At 34.8% G+C, this 22,411-nt stretch overlaps 1 protein-coding gene across 1 annotated transcript in view; it reads left to right on the top strand.

The window, feature by feature from the left end:
* The window catches only part of SNTG2 (syntrophin gamma 2), a 326,817-nt gene that overhangs the window by 158,198 nt on the left and 146,208 nt on the right, over positions 1-22,411 (top strand). The window contains exons 3-4 of the mRNA XM_075145143.1: positions 6,746-6,802; positions 6,899-6,956. Coding sequence (XP_075001244.1) covers positions 6,746-6,802; positions 6,899-6,956 — 115 coding nt within the window. The remainder of the gene's footprint in view (positions 1-6,745; positions 6,803-6,898; positions 6,957-22,411) is intronic.

Raw genomic sequence — 22,411 nt, 5'->3', positions numbered from 1 at the left:
ATACAGACTCTTGCTTGCATTTAACCTGGAATCTGTTGTTTTACTTGTTGAGGTAATTGGATTATTAGTTTTATTTGAGTCTAAATTCTCTGTAGCACAAGGCATTTACTCAGATGTTTATTTAGCCTATTCTACCTTTCTTATATACTTTGCACCCCAATATTAGAGTTTTTTCTACCTCTCCAGAGTGCTTATACCTCTGTTTAGTTCAGATTTAGTGCAATTTTGGCTTTGTTCCTGGCAGTCTGTTTTACATTTCCTGTTTGTATTATTCCCTGCCTGACCTGTCCTTCACTTCAGGATACAGAATATCTCTGTTTATATCCATAATGGAAACATCATCCATAATTATACTGTCTTCCGTACCTGTCAACTTTTCCAACGGTACAGTTTAAAACTTTAGTTGTGGCCTTTCTGAATTTTAAGTACCAGCAGCTTTGGGTCCTTTACAGTTCAAATGAAGTCTGTGCTTCCTGTACAGGTTCCCTTTGTTGAAAAAATGCCCCCAGTTTCTGATGAACCTGAATCCATGTTCCTTGAGTCATCTCTTTAGGCAGCCATTAAAACCTTGCCTGTCTCCCCAGATCTGCAGGGACTACTGGAAGAGTTCTGGAGAACCTCACTATAGAAGTCCAGGTCTCTAGCTTCCCTTCTTGCTACCTAATTTTCATCCCTAGGACTTATTTCCTGTACTTCCCTACATTTTTGGTACAAATGCGGACCAAACCTCCCTGGTGCTTCTTGGGCTGAGCAGGATTCCTGTGGGATGTGCCACCTTGCACATATTTGGTCAAACATTTTGGACTCTTCTGCCTGGAGTTATAAATATATCTGTCTATCTGCCTGGTGGTCATCTACCACCATTACAACTGTCTGGGATCGCTGTTTTAAGAAGGGCATTCTCGCATTAGGAAAATACATTGATGTCATCCATTATGAGAACTACCAATGGAATTACTTCCCACATCATCAGCTTGTTGCATCCTACCAGAAGATGTGTCTTGCGGGTTCTGCTGTATGATGTTCCTGAAAATCTTCTCAATGAGCTGGGTATGTATGCCCTCTTTCTCTGGGGAGGGTACTGAGATCTTTGATACTAACACAGGAACCTGGATAACTCTCATCTTCCATGATTCTGCCTTCATTTCCTCTATGAGAAAAGATGGAAGGACAGCCCTTTGAAGCTGATTTCTGTGTTCAAGAGATTTGCAGCTTTCTCTTTCTGTTGTTGAGCACCAGCAAACAGTAAAGGTCTGCCAGGCTTTTCCCAACTAACACATTCTCTGGACAACCAGACATCTGCTTTTGTCATTGCCTTTGCCTCCTTGCTTTACACCCGTGGCTGGGCATCAGCATTCTTACCGATTTCTGTTCCCTATAGATCATTTTATGAATTTCAGTGTACGTGCCTAGAATCAAATATTTGATGGAAACTTTATTTTGTCACCACTATAAATGAACATCAGTTCTCTATTTTAGACTGCATTTGAAACATACTGTAAGTGCACACCGTTGTGTTTTCACAGAGGTCTTAACTATGCTGAAACCTGTTGGTTGGGTATTTAATCCACATTTGTATAGAAAGGTTTTAATACAAAAGATTCTTGATAAAATATCATCAGTTAGTCTTGTTCTTCCAACTCTGCACAGCTGACAGCCTGAAGGAAAAAGCAGAGGCAAGCAGACGGAATTAATAGTAAAGTAATTCAGGACACACATTCAGGACTTGTGTTACCAGTAGTCACTCGTGCACAACCAGCAAATTCTGCTCTGGCAGGTGGGGTTGTTAGTTGCATTTACTTTCATGAAACCTGAGTTTGGCTAAACTTTTGACTCACAATTATAAGAATTTGTTTGTACCAGTATTACTATATTTATTATATATTTTATAAAATTATTTATTAGTGTGACACTATTACAATTCTATCTATAGTGCCAGCTATAGAAGCATCATCATACAGAGTATATTAAGAGAAATTTTTTTAATGTTCTTTGGACCAAGGACTTTGTCTCACTCTATGACAGCTGTCAGAATGTTACATGCTTTTCTATCAGAATTTAAATAAAATCTAAAACTAAGATGTATGTCATTTTACATGCATGTTTTTATTGTACATGACTACCAATGCTACCAGTACTTGTAGGGATAATTAGAAATACTTTAATTTAAATCTGTGCATGTAGTTAATGTATATTGGTGTCCTCTTTCTTTCTGTTTATTTATTGTGAGATCCGTCATACACAAGTCTATGTGACTTCATCTCTACTAGAAAATAAAACACAGCCGTAGCACACATTAAACATTGACCACAATTGTCTATACTGTATGTGAGTGTGCTCCCTGGTTACGTTTTGACTTGTACCAAATTGTATCTACTGGGTGTTGGTGTACTCTCTGTCTCGATTTTGGCCAAAGTCAGTTATGACTCTCTTAAACAATGCCTCAGACTAAATCAGGAGATGGCATGTGTCATGTAGTGTCCCAGTTAGGCAGTTTGGATGGTCATTATAATGTTTTCAAGGAAACAAAATTTAGCAGTGTGGATGGGAGAAAAACCTCCAGCCTGCTTTATTTTAGCATAGGCGTGGCTTGTGAGACTGGAATTGTAAGACAAATAGTCTGTTCTTTGGTTTGAAGGAGAAATGAAAAATACCTTCCAGAAGTTTGAGTTACGAGATGGGGAAGAGCAAAAGCAAAGAAGGGTCCTGAGAAGAGAACAGGACCACAACAGGATAAGTTAGAGGGGACAGAGAGAAGAGATCAAATAAAAGAGAATAATTACTGTTTAGCACATTTCCCTACAAAACCCGAAATTGAATTCAGTAGAGTCTTGCTTTCAGCAGGTATCTAATGTTGAATCTCCTCTAAATTACCCACAAATTTTTTTTTTTTGGCTCAGGCAGTGATCATCTATATATATATTTAAGGGTCCAAATGAAGGACTAAATGGAAACTAGTCTATAGTGAACTATGTGAATTTGTGGGTTTTTTTCCCCCAAAATTGTTTTTTAATTTCTTCCTTTAAAATAAAGTTGCAAAGTCAAATATTAGAAAGTTAGAAATACGCAGGCTATTGTCTCTTGAATCTTAGCTTTGTGTTGCCTTTTGTGTTGGAAGCTATGCAGGGAATGAGTTGAGGGGTTACAGGAAGAAAAGGGTAGTCTCAATATCTAGTGGTGAATGATCCTTGCCCTGAGTAGAGGTGCAGTATAACCCTAGATGTGTCATGTACATAAACTAACACCAAATTAACACTGCTGATCAGGAATTAGGTGCATCTTACCTTCTAATGTGAAATTATGATGTGTTAAAATGCTGAACCTGAACATTCAAAGCTAAGGCTGAAGCTGGTCAACAAGATACTTTAAACAGATAAATTTCATACAAATACTTAGAAAAAGCATTTAGGCATTTCAAATCACTGAAACAGAATTAATTGTCCCTAAATCTTTGTTTGCCTCCATTCTTGCTCTGTAGAATGTGGACACTTTTGGCAGGTTGTGAAACTAATTTCATTTATGTGGATGTACCTGAATATTGTACTGCTTACTAGCATAAAAAAAAGCCCATGAGTATTTTAGTAATACTACACTTAGAACTAAATTGTGTTCATGAAATAACATGACAGATCGTGCTTTAAATAAAGATAAAAAAATATCTGTACACTGTAAGGTCTCAAGGCCATATTACTATTTTAAAAATTAAAAAAAAAAAATATCAGAACTAGCTGTATTATTTAAAGTGTGTGCATCACTGCCAGATACAGAAATAATTTATAGTCTCTTTGCTCCTTCTTAATAATCTCCTGATGATGTAGGATTGCACTATTGATTTTGACCATGGCATTATGCAGGAATGTAGTTTTTTCTCATACTCAGCATGACTCACATACTTAGTTTTTTTGCAAGACCACCTTTTGCCAGATGGAGTACTTTTCTCCATTTGTTTGAGCTGTTTTCCTTGTTACAAGGATGACCTTAAGTGACCTTGATTTTGAATTGCTGCATGCTTAGAACCTGTCCTGTTCATCATTACCTTATCACAAGTGGTGTCCCTTACAAACATTATTGCAATTAATTTAGATTTTTTTTTTGATCACTGATTTTTTTTTTTTTTTTTAGATAACCCAGGTATTGTCACCATCCCACAAGAAGCATATCCACTAAATAGTAGCTTTATCTCAATTACTTTTTGATTTGGAATCCTTTAGTTAGCCAATTTACATGTGCTTAAAATACACCATATTAGTTGGAATAGTTTTATGTTTTTAATCAAGTTTTTGTGGGGTATCAGATCACTGCCTTATAAGGGTTATTACAACACTGATACTCTGTCATCAAGATTGGAAATTTCATAGCAAGTATTCATGTCATTTGAAAAGATATTTTCCATAACACTTTTCCCCTTTAAAATTATTCCTCTTTAAATCCTTATGAACTGGTTTTACTGTTATTCCATAATGGAATGGATGGTTCATTGCCAGATTAATGATTATCTGACCTTAAAGCATTGTAATATAATGAAGATCCATGACTCTATTTATGTTTTCAATATTGACCCAGTATTAGCTTTCTTCTAATCTTCTGGAATTGTACACTGTTCAATTTTTTAAAATTCAAAATCAGTAACAAAAATCTATCTATAGAAAATGAAATGTGATGTTTGGTCTTGTATGACCGCTAGTCATAGTCATAGCAAATGATATATGATCATAGGATTGAAATAGGTTTGTGTAAATGATCTTGATTATGACACTTGATTAGCTTTTAGCATTTTATTTTGCAGTTTGAACATCTTTAAAAGTAGGAAGTTTTTGCATTTATTAAATGTAGCTTTAATTAAAAAAGCTGCTATGTAGGAAACGTTTAGGTACATGTTTAATACCTTCTTTCAAAGTGTCCTTTAATAGGAATATTTGAAGCTCTGTAATAAGCAACTCTATGAACTATGAAAATATAAATATCAAGATTATTACAATATGTTATGCAAATAGATTGCTTCGTAGGGCTACAAACTCTATTATATCATCAGTATTATCATTTGAAATGTACCTATCAAGCATAAAAATACATGTTAGTTATTGAATGTATAAGATGGCAATATTGAATATGTAAGATGCCAATAAATAATACCTTGCTTGTCTTTTATAAAATGGCTAAAGCTATCCATGTAGTGTATTTATATTTGTTGTCCAATAATGCTAAAGCTAATCTAAACTGTAAAAATATTTATTCCATCATCCCAAAGTGATGGGATATATTGGGATAATTTGTTTACAGGATGTAAGTATAGGTGGAGAGAAACATGAATTAAATAAGCAGAGAGGATTTATGTCATAGAAAATGACTCTCAGGAATGAGTCACTGAATTTAAAGGTAGAGACATACTCTGATTCAGATTGGATCTGAACTTTCCCAGTGCCTATGATAATTTTGATCAAAAGTTTTGATGCAGTTCAAAATGAAGAAAAGAACTTATGAAACAATTTGAATTAGCACAGATTTCAGTAAAGCTGAATTATATAATCTGAAATTGAATCATATAAATCTTATCAGGTATCATGTGTCATAATATCACAGTTTTCCATTTTTAGCACAGACTGGTGTAGTATAATGTTCATGGGAATAGAAGAGAGAAATTTTGGAAAAGTATGAAAGTATTCTTAACTTTTTTTACCATATGCATTAGTTTTACCCTCCTAAAATGAGACTGAAGTTTATGATTTATTGTATTCCCCTTTCCCCTGAGTCAATCTGAACATGTGTCTAGTAAGGTGAGTGTTAGAAAAAAAGCTAAAAATAACTTCTTAATATAAGATTATGGGCTTGACTATTGAAATCAAAATTTACATTTATCGGAGTTAGTGAAATCATGAAATACCCAGTCAGGAAGTATACATATAGGAGTATTCAAATATATAATTTCTGTTGTACAGAAAAACAAAACAAAACAAAATCTTACATGTTCAGGAATTACTGTTCTAGGTGGTGAAAGACAGCATTCTATGCAATACTGTTCAGCATGTTGCAAAAAAGTTCCCCTCAACTCTATAATTATTGTCAAGAGATGAAGTGCTATTATTATGTTGTCAGGCACCAAGATTTACACATTAATGAAATGTCAAATTCAGCATACTATTAAACATATGATAGGTTGCTGTAGAAAAATATTGATAAATGTTTATCTATCTTCTTTATGCACTTAAACATGAAATGCAAGAAAATAACCATTTGAAGCAAACTATCACTAGAAGTCTTTTGGCAAATGCTGCAAAAAATTGGTATAGGTCTGAAGATACGGATTAGAAAACATCGGTATTTGTGATTGAAAAATGAGAATAAATATCATATGCATACATGATAGCACTTAAAGAAGGTAAATCATCTATGAAAATGCACATCTCAAAGCTCTTCATATAGTTTTCTCATGAAAACATTTGTCCAAACAAACCAAAAGCATGCAAAAATTTCTGTTTAGGAAGAATATCACTTCAGCGATAGAAAAACATACTAAAAGTCTGCATCCGCAATTCGCACACAAGTTCTGCTCTCTATACTAAAGAATTAAATAAGTGCCAGTAAATCAGTGCTGAATGATACTTCAGAACTGAACTTGATCACTCAGATTCTAGAGTACCTTCGAGAATTAGTTTTTTAAAAGTAAAAAACAGTTTAGAAACATCTTCTATGCTTATTCAGATACTGTGTTTTCACCTAAATTTATTTTTTCTGCAATTTTTTAAAGCACAGAACTGTTACACTTCGTAGACAACCAGTTGGTGGCTTGGGCTTAAGCATAAAGGTATGGAAAACTTCTCGTTTCTTCTTTTAATTTTCAGTATGACTAATTCACTTCAGTCTTAATTGAGATCTCATGGTTAATACGCATCTTTTACAGGGTGGTGCTGAGCACAAAGTGCCTGTCGTCATATCAAAAATATTTAAAGACCAAGCAGGTAATGTATATTTATGTTATTTACTTATATAGTACTGTAGTATATGTGGGTTTTTTTGAAAAATTAAGTGTTCTTTAAACTGAGAATTAAAACGTATGTATGACTTATTCTTTCAGCCTCACGCTATCTTTAAGCCTTTCTATAAATGTCCAAATGGTCCATGTGCCTTTGTGTTGAATTTAAAATCTCTAATCTTTTCAAGACTTTAGGACCTGTACTTGAAATTTTACTGGTAAGTAATACTTACAGAAAACATATTTTTTACTGCAGTAAGACAGTTGTGTTGTAAACAAAATATTTAAAGTTACTTGTGAAAACAAAACTATGACATAGGAAATCTATTGATGTACTTAACTTTATAACCCAGAGGATAAAAAAATATAATCCAGACATATTTTTTCCCCCACACAGTGATTCACTGCTCTATGGTATGACTAATTGTGCCTAGTTGCAAACAGAGAGTGATTTGTAGTGTTATTATGGTGATGATAACACAAGATCTAAGTCGGTGTAGTCTAACCCAGTTAAGTATTACATTGACATTTATCTAGCAAAAGGAACCTTTGGGGGACTGTGTTAGACCTTGGACTGATCTTGGCAAATTGGAGAACTGCTCTCTAAAACAAAGGGGCCCTTCAGTAAGGAAAAGAAGAACCATTGCACTTGGGTGGGCAGTGCTTTGCAAGGTGAACTAAGGGTCTTAGCTGATGAAAAACAAAGTCATATTTTCTTCTCTGGTGGACATGGACATGGGGACTGGTTTGTTCTTTTCTTTGCTGAGGCATTCTTTTACATGTTTGAAGATTTGTTGCGTTTCTATGGTAAGCTTCTATGTGTTTCCTCTCTTCTCTAAAATAAATCTACCCATTTCATGTAACCTTTCCTGCAAGAAAAGACAGAGCACTGCACTGTGACCCTCAGTGCATGTCTTAGGACTCAGAGCCACTGACATGATCTTTTGAACTCATCAGCCTCTCTTCCTGCTTTGTTGCAGTGGAGATGAAGCACATTTGCTTGACACCATGTTCAGCCTCATGCTTTACTAGATTGCAGACTGTGCTTGTTTTTCTCCTCTGCATTTTCTTCAGTGGGTCCTTATTTTGCTTGAAATGCAATACCCAAACTTGGTAATCCATTTTCAGCTAATACCTAGTGAATATTGAATGAATTGGCTATGCTATTACCCTGTCGGAAAGACTGCTTAAAGTTTCCTGTATACAGTACTTCTATGCATTTCAGTATGATAGTTCTTTTTATAATACTGTTTCTGCAGTGAGGAAGAGAAGGTGTTTTTATGCCAATTGTGTTATTGTGTATGGAACAATAATAGGTTCCTTGAATACACAGCATAATAAACCATACTAAGAAAATAAATACTACATAATAATAAAATGAATATAAGCATTCAGGTCTAAAGAAAGTAATTCAGGAAATTAATCGCCAACAAGGAAAGCTATCTCCTGCCCTCTTAGGATGTAGTACTTTTAATCAAGGTTAGTAGTGAGTTTGTATATAAAATACTTACGTGCTGAGTTTTGTACATTGAAGGTAGTTTTTAATGAACTGCATTTATTTGTAGAGTAACAAGTGCAACAACAATTTTATGGGTTCAGCTGTTTACCTCAAATCTGAAAATCTCTCCTCAGAAGATACTTATTTTAAGATCTTGTAACCTTTTGCCCAAGGAAGTGAGGAACTGCTACTCACTTTGGAGTGAGTGTAACCAGAGGCAGTGCTGTATCACAGTAAGCCCATATGCAATGTTCCTGGCTGAATCAGTGAATGGCATGAAGGCGCTGACACACCTGGCAAGGTATGGAGAAAGTAGTCTATATAGTATCAGTTGCGCCACTGGCGTGAAGAAGAGAATCTCAGTCCTGCTTTCAGCGTGTGTTGGGATTGGGTCAGGTGAGTTCCTGAGGTCCCCTCCAGCCTGAGTGATTCTGCAATTCATTTAGCGCTGCAGATGCTAAAGATCAGAGATAAGTGATATGAACACTTTTTGTGGCATGTTGATTCCTGCACTGCCATTCTGGTTACTGAATGTCTGTGCAAGAAAAAACAGTGTGGAGTTTTTTGTTTAGTTGTTTCTTCTGGAAAATGAATATTTATAAAAAGAATCAAAAGATTTTGAGAAAAATTTTGGAAATCTAGAACCTTCCTATAGTGCAAATCTTTTTCTTTTGATATGATCTCAAAAATCGCAAAATGTTGCTGTTATTCAGAATAGGAAAAAGATAATAACAAAGGCTATCCACAGCACTACTTTGATAGTATCATATTTAATTGGTAATTAATAGTAATGAAGAGAATATGTCCAAATTTAACTCACAGATGACCTTGAGGGAATATTTCTGTTTTAAGATTCTAGTGCTTTAATGTTAGAGGAAACAATCCGGTAATATTATTTAAGGGAAAATAACAACAGTGTTCTAAAAATATATGCATTCTTTCTCCCCATATATATATATATGAATGCACACATATGCATACTTAAATATATATATATATTTTTGTGTATAAAAGGATATCTAGAAAAATATTTGTGTTGGATATAATGAGAGGAAGTGTTAAGCATGATGGAAAGATGAGACTCATAGAGATTTATTTCTAACTACATTTTGGACTGAACATCTGTATGTTCATAGTGTGAATAAATCACCAATAGACTTTCATTATACAAGGTACTAATAATGGTGAAACTGATAGGCTAGCTTCAAAGATGACTTTGAGTTAAGCAGTGAGATTAGTTGCTGCTTCAAGCAAATATACTGAATTTTAAAAAAAAAGAAAAAGTTGTATCATGCAGTAACATTTGAAGATATATCAGGTACCTGATAAAAAAGGGATTTCTTATCAGGAATTTTACTATGAGGGATTTTATTATTTTGGGTCCTTGAGTAAAATATCCAAACTTACGTGAGTAAAATTCTCCCTACTGACTAAATTACTGATTTCCTAAAATGTTATGATACTTTTTGTGAAATCTAATGCCCATTATAGGACAGCACTGCAAAATCCTATTTCCAACCTTACTTTGTTTGGATACAGTACTATTTTATAGTTCCAAAGCTAGGAGTATAATAGAATAAAACAGTTGCTTCTTTTTTATATCTGTATAACCTTTGTGCTATCCTAAATAATGTAATTAGTAGCTATCTTTGTACTCGTTAAATTTTTCAAATAAAGGAGAAGTGGTTTTGTTGGTATTGACCTAAGCAGCAGCTGAAGCATTTGCACTTCAGTTGTTGAGACAGGGTGAACATTTCAATTGTATTTGATTTCATTATTCAACGCAAGCACTTCTGTATCAACAGTGGTAATAATACTATTCTTACAGTTTGACTGGCTTAGAGACCTCTCAGCTGTGATCACTGTGTTTATAACTTTCAAATGAAGTTATCCTAGATCACTCTGTTCATTAAGACTTTCCTGAACAAGTTCACTGAAACACACACAGAAACTCAATTCGAGAGCATAACTTTACATTTCTGAAAGACAAGATTAAGTGGTCATTCAGTGCTGGAGACTAATGTCCAATGTATTACAAATCGCAGTAAAGAATGCCCTGAGTTTTTCCTGAGCACATGCCCTCCTCAGCAGTATTAAGTAAGAGCAAGTTTTGCTAGTGCCAATGACTCATCACTGAGTTTAGGCCTTGTACATTTCTGTGGATTCTAACAAAGGTTACATTTTTTTCATACCACCAAAGCTTTTGCTTAAGTTAATTGCAGAGGGACAAAAGTCCTGTGCCAGGCAGAATGAGAACAAGTAAATGCAAACACAATGAGCAACCTGATCTAGTGGAAGGTGTCCCTGTCCATGGCAGGGGAGGTTGGAACTAGATGATCTTTAAGGTCCCTTCCAACCCAAACCATTCTATGATTCTGTGATTTATAAATTCAAAAGTAAAGTGATATAATTAGCTACAGAGTAATTTTAATCCCGTAGGTAATTATTTCACTTCCAAAGCAAGGATTTTTTTCTCCTCCCTATATGTCAAATCATCTGGTTGACTCAGCATATTAGCAACATTACTAATAATCTCCCAGATTATGGAAAAGTACTATTGATGTTGAAGCTTCTCAGTAAGATTTTCTAAGACTGATTCATGCTTCCTCTAGGTAATTTAATACAGTACTGCTTTTCCTTTTGAAACTGGCTTAAGATAGAGTCAATCATTGTACAGTGGTGCTTTTTTAATAGTTTCTAGGTGTGTATTATTTTTTATATGTGTTACAGTTAGTATTAACAATTTATTTATGGTAAAGACTGCAGTAGGTTTACAGTCAAATAGATGTAGAGTCCTGTTCTCAGAGATGTGTAACTGAATATCCTGACTTTTGAAAGGATCAGATTATTCAGGCTTACTTGTTGTACAGTGAATCCATAAGATATTTCATCAGATCCATTAAATATACTTTAAAGAATCCTTACACTGGATAAAGTGTACGAGCTTTCATGTGTTTACATCTTTCTTTCTGTTATCTATTATTCCCATTTTTAATATTAAATAGTCCTTATGAACTTGAGGAATCTAAAGGGTGGAGACTGTAAAGACAAACGAACTTTGAAATTGAACCTCACATACATACAAGTGACTTACTGCATATAGTATTGGAAATTTTAATTGTACAAACATCAAGCAATCAAATTTCTGTGTTGTGTTGCAGAATTATCAAGTTAGCAAACACATTTTGTTACCTTAATGCAACTTTCCATTTTTGTGAGACCTGCTGTAATAACCTGGCTACTGCTGCGAGCTCTGCTCATATCTCATATAAGGTGGAGTCAGACAAGCAGCAACAGTGAAACAGAACAGTGGGTTCAGCTCGCTGAAACGTCATGAAAATAGTTAAATAAAATTAAATAAAACCTGGTAGAATAGGGATAGTTTGCATTTTGCCAGTTTCAAAAAAGGTCCACTCTTGAGAGCCAAAATTGCTTAAAACCTTAATTTGAAAGCATTTTCCCACCTTCTGTGATAAAAGGTGACTTATAACTCACATTCTGCTGTATTGAAAAATCTTTTATTTCATGTGTTTAGTCCATTTCTGACTGGCGATGCTGTATACCCTGGCAGGATTGGAACAAACTCAGGAGATTCAGCCACTGAAACATTCTTGGCTTAAAACCATGTGCTCTGCAAACACAGACCATGTCCAAGTATCACATCCTGGCTGCCTGCATTCAGGACCATCTGTTTGGAGGACATGGTGGCAGTTTGATGAGGGCTTTTAACAGTTTCACTTACACTTATATGCTGAGCAAAGATGATTTAGTATAGAAGCATATGTGATACTTCCCCCATAGGTGTTTTTTTCTGTGTTGACTTCAGTCATCCACAAGGGTGCTACAACTAGGGTAACCAAGCCTAGTCTGAACAAGTTGGTGGGCATGATGTGAGATTACCAGTTAAGCTGCACAGCATGGTTGTATTTGTAGCTGATGTTCTTCATCCCTACAGCTGTACTCACCTTTGCTTCGTCAGCCTTGGAGATTCATTCCACTGAGCCAGCAAGGTCAAGATTAAGGATGAGTTAAGCCCAAATGGAGGTATTTGCATTTTTAAGGAAGTCAGAATGGATCAAAAATTTGCATGATGCCTTATGCTAATGAAGGTGAAGACTGAACACAAGGCCATCTTTGAACATAAGAAAGGCCTCACTTGAACATAGGACATTTGAAGCTGGATGTTATTTAATATTTCATAGAATCATAGAATCATAGAATCATTAAGGTTGGAAAAGACCTCTAAGATCATCGAGTCCAACCATCAACCCAACACCACCATACCCACTATACCATGTCCCTTAGCGCCTCATCCACACGTCTTTTAAATACTTCCAGGGATGGTGACTCAACCACTTCCCTGGGCAGCCTGTTCCAAGGCCTGACCACTCTTACAGTAAAGAAATTTCTCCTAATGTCCAGTCGAATTTGTACACTGTTTCCTAATATCACTTACAAATTTCTTCAATTTTTTTTAGGATTATTCATGTTTTTTATCATTGATTTTTAATTATCTTTGCCAGTGTTATTTTTCTTTATTACTGGAAAGCTAATGATATATGAAGATAGCATCTACTCACTGTTCTCTCTCTTGGACCTATGCCTCCAGCTCTAGATTTATTTTCAAAAGGCATAGAAGAACATTCTTAGCATTTTGGATTTCTTTTTTTGTTGTTGCCTCCTCAAGACTAGGCAGGCTGCAAAAGGCAGTACCTCTTAATAGAAAGGACATCTTCATGAACTGTTAAAGATCAGTCAACAAGTAAAAGGAAGGTACTTTGATTTCCGATTCAGGAAAGTATTTTTATTCAACCTACTATTAAGAACATACTTAAAGTCCAATGAGACAAATAGCAGTCGTATATTTAGTGAGAAGCATACAGGTAGATGAATTCTTGAGTTGAGGTTCTAGAACAATTTATACTATTGAGATTTGTTTTGAGGGTTAAATGCTGAAGCAAAAGACTTAGATTATTGACCTAAATCTAGAGAATTCTTTGGGTAGAAGGATGCAAAGAGTTACTTTTTAAGTGTTTATTTAACTGAACAGTCATATATTTAAAATCAGATCTAGTAAATGTTTTTAAGATGGTAATGTTTTCATTGTTACAATGAAATGCATATTTTTATGCATTAAAATTATTCATAAATAATTCCTGTACAGAAGAAAATGTGGGGTGAAATATTTGTAAGTTTCACTTAGAAATTTTGTTTTGTTTAGAATTTGTGTTAATTTTTTTAATAGGATTTAAGAGCTTGATGAATCCAGAACTCATTTTTTACAGAGAAAACCAAAGCATTACAATTTTAGGTCAATTTGAAATTTGTTTTCATTCCTTTGGTTTGGCTAAAAAACAGAAACAGTGAATTAGCTGTCCAGCTCTAGATTTAGGCAGTTGCTTATGTACTTTCCCAAAATGAGGCTTTATATATGTATACATATAGATATATATGTGTGTGTGTGTCTAAAAATGTGTGCATTAGGTTCCGGATACTGAGTAACGCTTTTCTGTTAAGTGTATAAAGAAATTGTATTCAAAAAGTATATTAATGATCAAATTCTTCTTCATGAATGTGAAAATCAACTTTCAATAAAAGATAATTAGTTTTGCTTAACAACTATGTTAAAATATAAAATGTTTCTGGAAATTGTATTTCAGTTCTATTGGGTTTTGTGATGAATATTCTCTTTGGAAGGTGCATTTTGCAGTTTATGAAACAAAAAGGTAGATATAAAATCTGAAAAACATTATTTGTAATTTCAGTGGACCTATAATATTATGGTTATCATTCTTGTAGTCTAAACTAGAAAAAGGTATGAAAAATACATTATATTTTTTAGTTGTCATCTGTTCCAAATAGCAGTTGAGTGAATAAACTGTGGCCTTAGGATGCCACTGACATGTACAGTTTCTGTTCTTTCTTCCATTCACCTACCTGTGATTGACAATGTAGTTCCTTTATGAACTGCAGAAATCTAATGAAATAGCACTTAAACTTACTATTGGAATTTGTTACCACTATAGTCTAGGTTGAAGAAAAAGGTTAATGATAATTATTCTGTGCAGAGAAATTAGAGAACTATGTAGTATGTTTTCATTCAGATAATATGTTCAGGAGTGAACTACCTGAAGTCCCTCTGAGGATGGATGGTGTTTTGGACTTTGAATTTGGAGTTTCCTTTTATCACAGTGCTTTGGAACAGAAACTGGAGAAGCAAGCAGCTAGACAGAAAACATCTTTTAGCTGTAACAAAGATTCCCATTGCACTGAAAAATACTAATTAAAATCAGAGTAAAACTCATTCAGATTATTTTGGGGCTGAAGCAGTCAAGAATCATATAGAATATTTAATGGAAAGAGCAAATGTAATGATCCTTCTGCTTAGAGATAATGTCACATGGAATAATATAAGAAATTTAATAACATCCTTTGACAATTTCAGAAAAGGTCTATTTTTGGTCTTTTCACTGTTCTTATCTTTCCCTTACTGGTTTCTGAACTAAAGACTTTTTAGGCTATTTTTGGAACTATGTCTCTTCTTTTCTTGTGACTCATTTAAAGCATGTATTTCTGCTACTTTTGGCATCCCCCCTTAGTCTCCAAGTTTGTTTTCCAGTTATCACCTCTACAGCGTTTAAAATTTTTTGGCATACTATAATAGAATTTAATGGAAACTTAGTAACATATTTTGGAAGAAAAGATTGAAGATGCCAGATGATTATAATTTATTTCCTCATATAACGTTACCTATTCATAACTTGTCTAACTTTATATTATGTTATTCAGCTCAGAAAGCCTTTTGCATGTGATATTAATCATATGCCTATTAGAGTTAACTTTATGCCTTAGAATATTGCAATTGTGTGATCAGATTAATCTTCCTTTGCATTGTACTACATTCCTTTGTCAATTTATTCACTTAGTGATTAATTAATTTTAAAATGCACACAACTCTTTTTACCTGAAAAAATATTGTAATAATTCTGAAAATATTATCAAGTTTAGATTGATTATACACATAGAGTACCTAGAGCTTCTAACACTACTAACCGTATTCCTAGAAATACCACATTTTTGCAATTTTAAATAGCTTTTCACTGACTCTTAATGGACTGTTAGCTATTCTTGGCTAGTAGAACTTTTTTTTTTAAACAAAATATAACTTACTGATAGTTATAACTATTGCTTTGGCTTCTTAGTTATTGCTACTTATTTCTGAATTCTGTCCATGTAAGATGCACGAGTATTTTTACTTTTATTTTCAAACTCAAGAGACTTATTAGCTGTGGTTAGGCAAGTATCCCAAGTAATAAATGACAGTAGTAATGTAGCACTTTAAATATTCTGAAGATACATTTAAAAAAAAAATCTGCTTTGCCTTTCTTGTAGTCATATCTTAGTTGTCGTGACTTTTCTTAAAAAGGCAAAATTTTAAAGTAGTTACACTATTAATGTTCCAATTTTGTTTCCTTACTTTGAGAATTGATATTTTTCTATAAAGGCAAAATCAAATGATGAAGAACTGTTTTACTAAATACATGTAAAACTGGAAGTATTTTTCTCTAGTAAGAATTTATCATGATAACCATTCCTGTGGGCTCTCTCTTCTGCAACACCTACAAGCTAGTCTGAGCTACATTAGGCCTCTTTCCTTAATTAAAGAACTAATCTGTTGTGTCTAGGTTTTCTTCACTGAGTTCATACTGTAATGTTACTTCTTTGGAAACGCCTACAAGAACCACATTGCCATTTGGTTGGGCTTAGGGATCTTGCACCGAGACATACAAATACCTGGACTTCTGCAGGAAACTCAGACCATCTGAATTTTTCTCCTTTTGTTTCCTAAAGTAGGTCTAAAGTCTATTTAATCACAGTTCATTTACATGTAAATCACATGATTTACAGATCATGTGATAAACTGGCAATGCAACTCATGACACAAACCTGTTTGCAATCAGAAAACCATCCAAAAGCCTTTTAATCATTTTTGCTTTAGTTACTGCTAAGAGATAGATGGGTAGAAATAAAACTGAACTTTAAAGCTTTTTTCCATACTGTCTTTCAAAGCACATTTAATTACAAATACTGTCACACCCGGGACTTTTCCAGATTCTAGTCCGCTCAGTTTTGGTATACATGCAGCCATTGTCCCCACCAGGTCAGTAAAAAAATGGCAAGTTTTGGCTGTAACATAGGCTTTCTGAATTATTAGGCAATAGTAACAAAATGATATTTTGAAATTGGCCTCAGAAAACAGTTATAATATTATCTGCCCTCTAAAAGTCATGGCAGGGAATAAAAGGATTTGTTTTTTAAGGTTAAGGTTCCTTAATGCCCGTTGGTATGCTTTTGGGATTGCTAATTGTTCTTGTATATCATCCTCATTTTACTTTTTGACATATATAAAATATAAAGCAATATTTATTTGTAATAAAGCTAAGTTTATCCCATTAATAGTTTGCAGTGAAAAATATTAGAAATTTGTTTTTACAGTAGTTTTCCTTTCAAGTTGGATTCAATGCTAGCCATTGACAGAAAAACGGTTTTATCCGTAAAAAATTCTAGTGAACAGTATGTTCTGAAAACCTATCTTTTGCTGAGGTCATCTAAAAGGAGAAGGTGAAGGAGCAAAGCCAGTATCAAACACCTATCCTCAAAATAGATTCAACTCTGTAACATATTTCCTGTTCAATATTTTCTGATTTCTTTAGAATGAAAACATTTCATTTGAAAAAAGGTAAAAGTTTTAGCAATTCATGTCGCGTGTTTTCAATGTACTTTGTTACTAACTGTAAAATCCCCAGTTTAAGCTAATTCTGTTTTAAAAAAATCTCATAAGATGGTCATAATTCCAGAAATAATTATATACTTGCTGATCATAGCTGAGAATAGAGTGGAGAATGAGGTGAGAGAACTGCCCATAAGGGACACTCACACTGAAAATTAATAGAGAGAGAGAGAGAGGAAATCACAAAGATAGACAGATACAGGTAGATAAAATGGAAGAGAAGAAAAAAGACAATAATGGAACAGAGGAAATCATGTTTTGAGACAGCATAGTACTAGATAAAACACTAAAAATAGGAAGTATATATATGGTTAGAAATGTCCATCACTTTAGGTTTTTTTGCAGCGGAACCTGACTTGGTTACCTTTTTCCAGATGAGATTCTGCTATCCATGTGTAATTTTGGAGGATGATTCTTCTTACTTTCCCTGGCAAGTTTTACTCAGAACTTCTAAGAAAATCTGTCTGCTCCCAGTCTCTGATTCTTTGCTCCTCATGATGCTTATTCTTTTCTATGAATACAGTTCCTGTGTCACTGTTGCTTCTGTAGCAATGGGAATTAGAAAATTAAAGCCCAGGTTTCTCTCAGCAAAAAGATCCAGAAACTGAGATGGGCTGCGTAGAGTATGAAGGATAATTCTCATGAGAAGAGTCAACACCTGAGAATTAAACTAAATTCTCTTTTCATTCAGAGTATCTTTATTTATAACAAATACTTTCTTAATAGGTTAATGTTATTTCAAATTAATGGTATTTTGAACAAATATGCTAAAATATATAAGCATATTAAATATATTCCTGTATGCACCTTTGCAAATCACAGAATTGTTGAGGTTAGGAGAGACCTCTGGAGGTCATCTGGCCCAATCCCTCTGCTCAAGCAGGGCCACCTACAGCCGGCTGCACAGGAACGTCTTCAGATGCCTTTTGAATACCTCCAACCTCTCTGCGCAGCCTGTGCCAGTGCTTGGTCACCCTCCCAGTAAAAAAAAGTGTTTTCTTGTGTTAAGATGGAATTTCATATGTTTCAGCTAGTGCCCATTGCTTCTTGTCCTATCAGTGGGCACCACTGAGAAGAGTCTGGTTCCCTCTTCTTCATCCCCTCCTGTCAGGTCTTTATACACATTGAGAAGATCCTCCTGACCCTTCCCTCCTCCAGGCTGAACAGTCCCGGCTCTCTCAGCCTCTCGTCACATGAAAGGTGCTCCAGTCTCTTCATCTCTGTGGCTCTTCACTGGACTTGCTCCAGTAAGACCACATCTTTCTTGTACTGGGGAGCCCAGAACTGGACACAGCACTCCAGGTGTGTCTCACCAGTGCTGAGTAGAGGGGAAGGATCACCTCTCCACCTGCTGACAACACTCCTCCTTATGCAGACCAGGATGTTGTTTATGAGAGCACATTGTTGACTTATGGCCAGTGAGTTGTCCACCAGGACCCTCAGGTCCTTTTCAATGTCCTTTTGGCAATAAGAGCAGTACTTGTGTATACCCAAAATATGACGGAGTCTACAATACACTTTGTAAATGGGTCTTTTCCAGGAACATGTCCCGTTGTTATGAGTTAAGTGCCTTTCTCTTTCTCAAAGCAAAAGCCATTTCCTTTCCAGTAAATAATATCAATTTATTTAACAGTAGATTCTAAGAGATTATGATGAACCCAATAGTGGTATTTTCAGTGAAATAAAGCCAGAAATTAATGTCATAAGCTAGTATGGAATTTGGCTAAACTATTGAGACAAACATTTCTATCACTGTAAAAAGTGATAAATCATCTCATGTTCTTCATAATTTATTCCAGTTGCATCTCAAATAGCATAGTGTCTTCTGGAAGTACACTTTTGCTTAAACTCATGGTAAGGCATTAGTTTAACAATGAATTCATGTCTTGAGCAAAACTTACTGACTCAGAAAACTTACTGACTCACTTTTTGCAGCAGCAATTATTTTATGGGTTTCTTATCCAAGTATTCAAGTATCCTAATTCTGTCTAGTTTTTGGAATCTGATGCAACTACATATCATGATATGGTAAAAGGTTTAATACCGAGATTCATTTTGTTGTAGTGTAAGGTCAGAACTTACAGTAGTTAGATACAGTTTTTTTCCTCTTTTTCTTGGCAATATTATGTCAGGTAATGTCTCTTGATTTTACAGATTCATATGTTTGTCCTCTAGTTGCCTTTATACATTTAGCTTCTGTCTGTGTAGCTTCTTAGTACTGAGTAATCTCGGGGCAGTAACTAAATAAATAAGAGCTATAAAACTATTTTGAATTATGTGCCAGTGGGAAAGAGAAGGGAAGCAGAAAGTAAAATTAGGCAATTCCTAATTTAAATACGCAGTCCAGATTTTTGCTTTCAGCTTCACTGTCACCACAGAGCAGCAAGAAATGACATTTAATTAGTTGTGTTCATTTCTTTAAAGGATATAATTTTTTTTTGTATGCTCCCCCTGATTTTGCCATCCTAATAACTGCATGTTTTTTATATGGAACAAAATAATAATTTTCACTTTTGAACACAGGAGTGCCAATTCCTTACTATAAATTGTGGTTTCCTAGATTTTCCCGTATTAGCGCTTCTAAGAGCAGCTGCAGTAGTTGTCTTTTGGCCAATGTACCCATTCAGTCTCTATCCCCACCTCTTGCACGCATCAGCTTTCCAGCTAGGATCCCTGCCTGTGACTTTACCAGCCATTACAGTGTTACGAGAAAAACACAGCCTTACGTTGTCTACAGGACCCTATCTGGTGCAGTGGATAGAGCAGAAAAAGACTGGGTTTGTTAGTATATCTTTTATGGAACAAAATCAGAAGAAATTGACAGTTGCTAGCATGTATATTGTCCTAGACAATTCTTGGTATAAGTTGCATGCACGTGTTGCCGTATGCCAAACTGTAAAGAAAACATGTCCAGAGTGATCAGTTCTTTCTCAGATGCTTGGATGAAAGGTAGAGTCTGTCCTGGTGATGCTCGTGGTGCCTGTGCACTGTTATAGTTCATGTTGTTCTTCATATAGTCCAAGCTGAAGAGAAAACCAGTTTTATCTTGTGTTAACTTTGCAGATACAACGCTGTATTCTATGCAGCTATGCAAAGTGCCAGCTAAAATACTGTTCTGCAGGATGGCCTCAGCTTTTCAACAGTCCCATAACCTATTCCCAGAGTAGCATTTTTATTCACTGATTTTCTGTGAGTCAGCAGGAGATTCATTCTGCCGTTAAGGCATTCATGATCAGGGTATTGAGAGGATCAATGGCAATTTCAGTAGCACTGCTGAATATCCTACTCCTTAATTCACATAAGGCCCATTATTATCTCTCCAAACCTGTGCTCCCTGCTACATCCAGTCTTTGCCTACTCCTGTGTCCACTACCTGTCTCACCTCTCTCATCCTGTGTATTTTGCAATGTGTTGAGCTTCAGTGCTTCAGGCTTGTGTACGCTTAGATCTGGATGTGACTTCTTGATGGGTAGCTACAATATGTTTAGGAACATGAAACAATCTTTTTCTACTTGCTCCATAGGCACTGAGAAAAAGTGGAGAGAGAAGTCCCAGTTCCCCATCTACCACTTAATTCAGTGTGGGGAACCTGGCACATTAGAATAATGACATGGGTATTTGATGAAACGCATTGTATTATTGAGTGACTTACAGCTTTTCTTTAGATGATAAACTGGACACATATAAAGAGGAAGAAAACTAAACTAAGGAAAACTCATGGTCAAAAATAGAAATTTGGAAAGTTGTTGTTTTGGGTTTTTTTTAATTTAAACAAAGAAATGAAATTTAACCAAGTCCTGTAAGCAGTATGTTCAGTTTTAAAAACTTCCCTAACAAGGCAGTTTTCAATGTTTGAGTTAATATAGTTGTGTTTTAAAACATAGATTAAAAATGTCAAACTGCTTGTCTTCAAAAAAAAAAAAAAAAAAGCAAATTGCAGCAGGTGTATCTTTACAGTCCTGACTGTAGTTATGTCAGAGGAGGGAAAAATACATGTGGATAGCTTTGAGAAGTCTCTTGCATCCTATATACCAATTTCTCCAGTCTTTTTATTTCATCTAGTTTCTTAACTATTCCTGTAGATTTTCTTTATGCAGTGAAATACTTACACATATATTTAAAGTTAAGCTTATGAATTGAGAGGTCCATGAAGTCAATGCAGCTCATTGTGTGCTTTAAGCAGCATGTTTTTATGCATCACTAATAATGTCAGAGGACACAGTACCTGGTATGTTTCTTGTGATTCAGGAATTCAACAAAAATTGAGTGAAAATATGTATTGTGATCAATCTTGAAAAATACAAGGACATCAAATTATTCACAGACTCAGATCTGCATAGAGTTGTGCATCATTTAACATGTGGTAAGTCAGAACTTTCCAAGAGTCTGTTCAGTAAATTTATCATTTCACAGTCTTGCAAATTTTGGAAAATTTAATACATCCCTTCTTCGGCCCTAATGGATAGGAAAAGGAAACAAGGCAAAGCTAGAAAGAATTACTGGTTCTTTTCCCTTCTCACTGAGTGCAAAATAATTTTTCATAGTTCATGGCTCTGCCTGATTTTTTTTTTTTAAATACTAGAATGATGGATCCTTTGCTTTTGGAAAAGTTTTTCAAGTCTAATATTCTCAAAAATAAGTTTTTTTTTTTTAATGGTTATTTTCTTATCATTTCTTCAACATAAGCTCCCTTGTGTTTCCCTGATGGTTTCCTCCTACTTCAGTATCACTTGTGAATTTAATCAATGATGTACAGCATTTAATCAATATTAAGCCTTTTTAAAGATAATTAAGATGTAGAGTAAAGGTGATGTAGCACTAATTGTTGTAGCACACACTTCATTTTTTTTTACAGCCTGGTACATTTCTGCTTATCACTACTTTTGTGCCTATTTTCTTTTTCAAAGTCTTTTTTTGACTATGTTCAATTCACTGCTACTAAAATATTATTTCAAGTAAAACTTCAAGAGGCATACTGGATTATAAAAAAGTTATATTTACTGTTTCTCTGAATAAGGTTATATGCTCCTTGGTATCCCAAAGCTTTTTCTCAAGTGTTCTGTTTTTAGTACTGATTCACGCAATGACTGGTAATTGCAGAGCAGCCTTTCATAGACACCCTTGTGTATGAGGATGTTACCAGTGGGAGAAA

Source organism: Calonectris borealis, chromosome 3 (assembly GCF_964195595.1).
Source record: "Calonectris borealis chromosome 3, bCalBor7.hap1.2, whole genome shotgun sequence".
NCBI classification, from domain to species: domain Eukaryota; kingdom Metazoa; phylum Chordata; class Aves; order Procellariiformes; family Procellariidae; genus Calonectris; species Calonectris borealis.
Note: the sequence above shows the minus strand (reverse complement) of the source record. Positions and strands in the feature narration are given on the sequence as shown.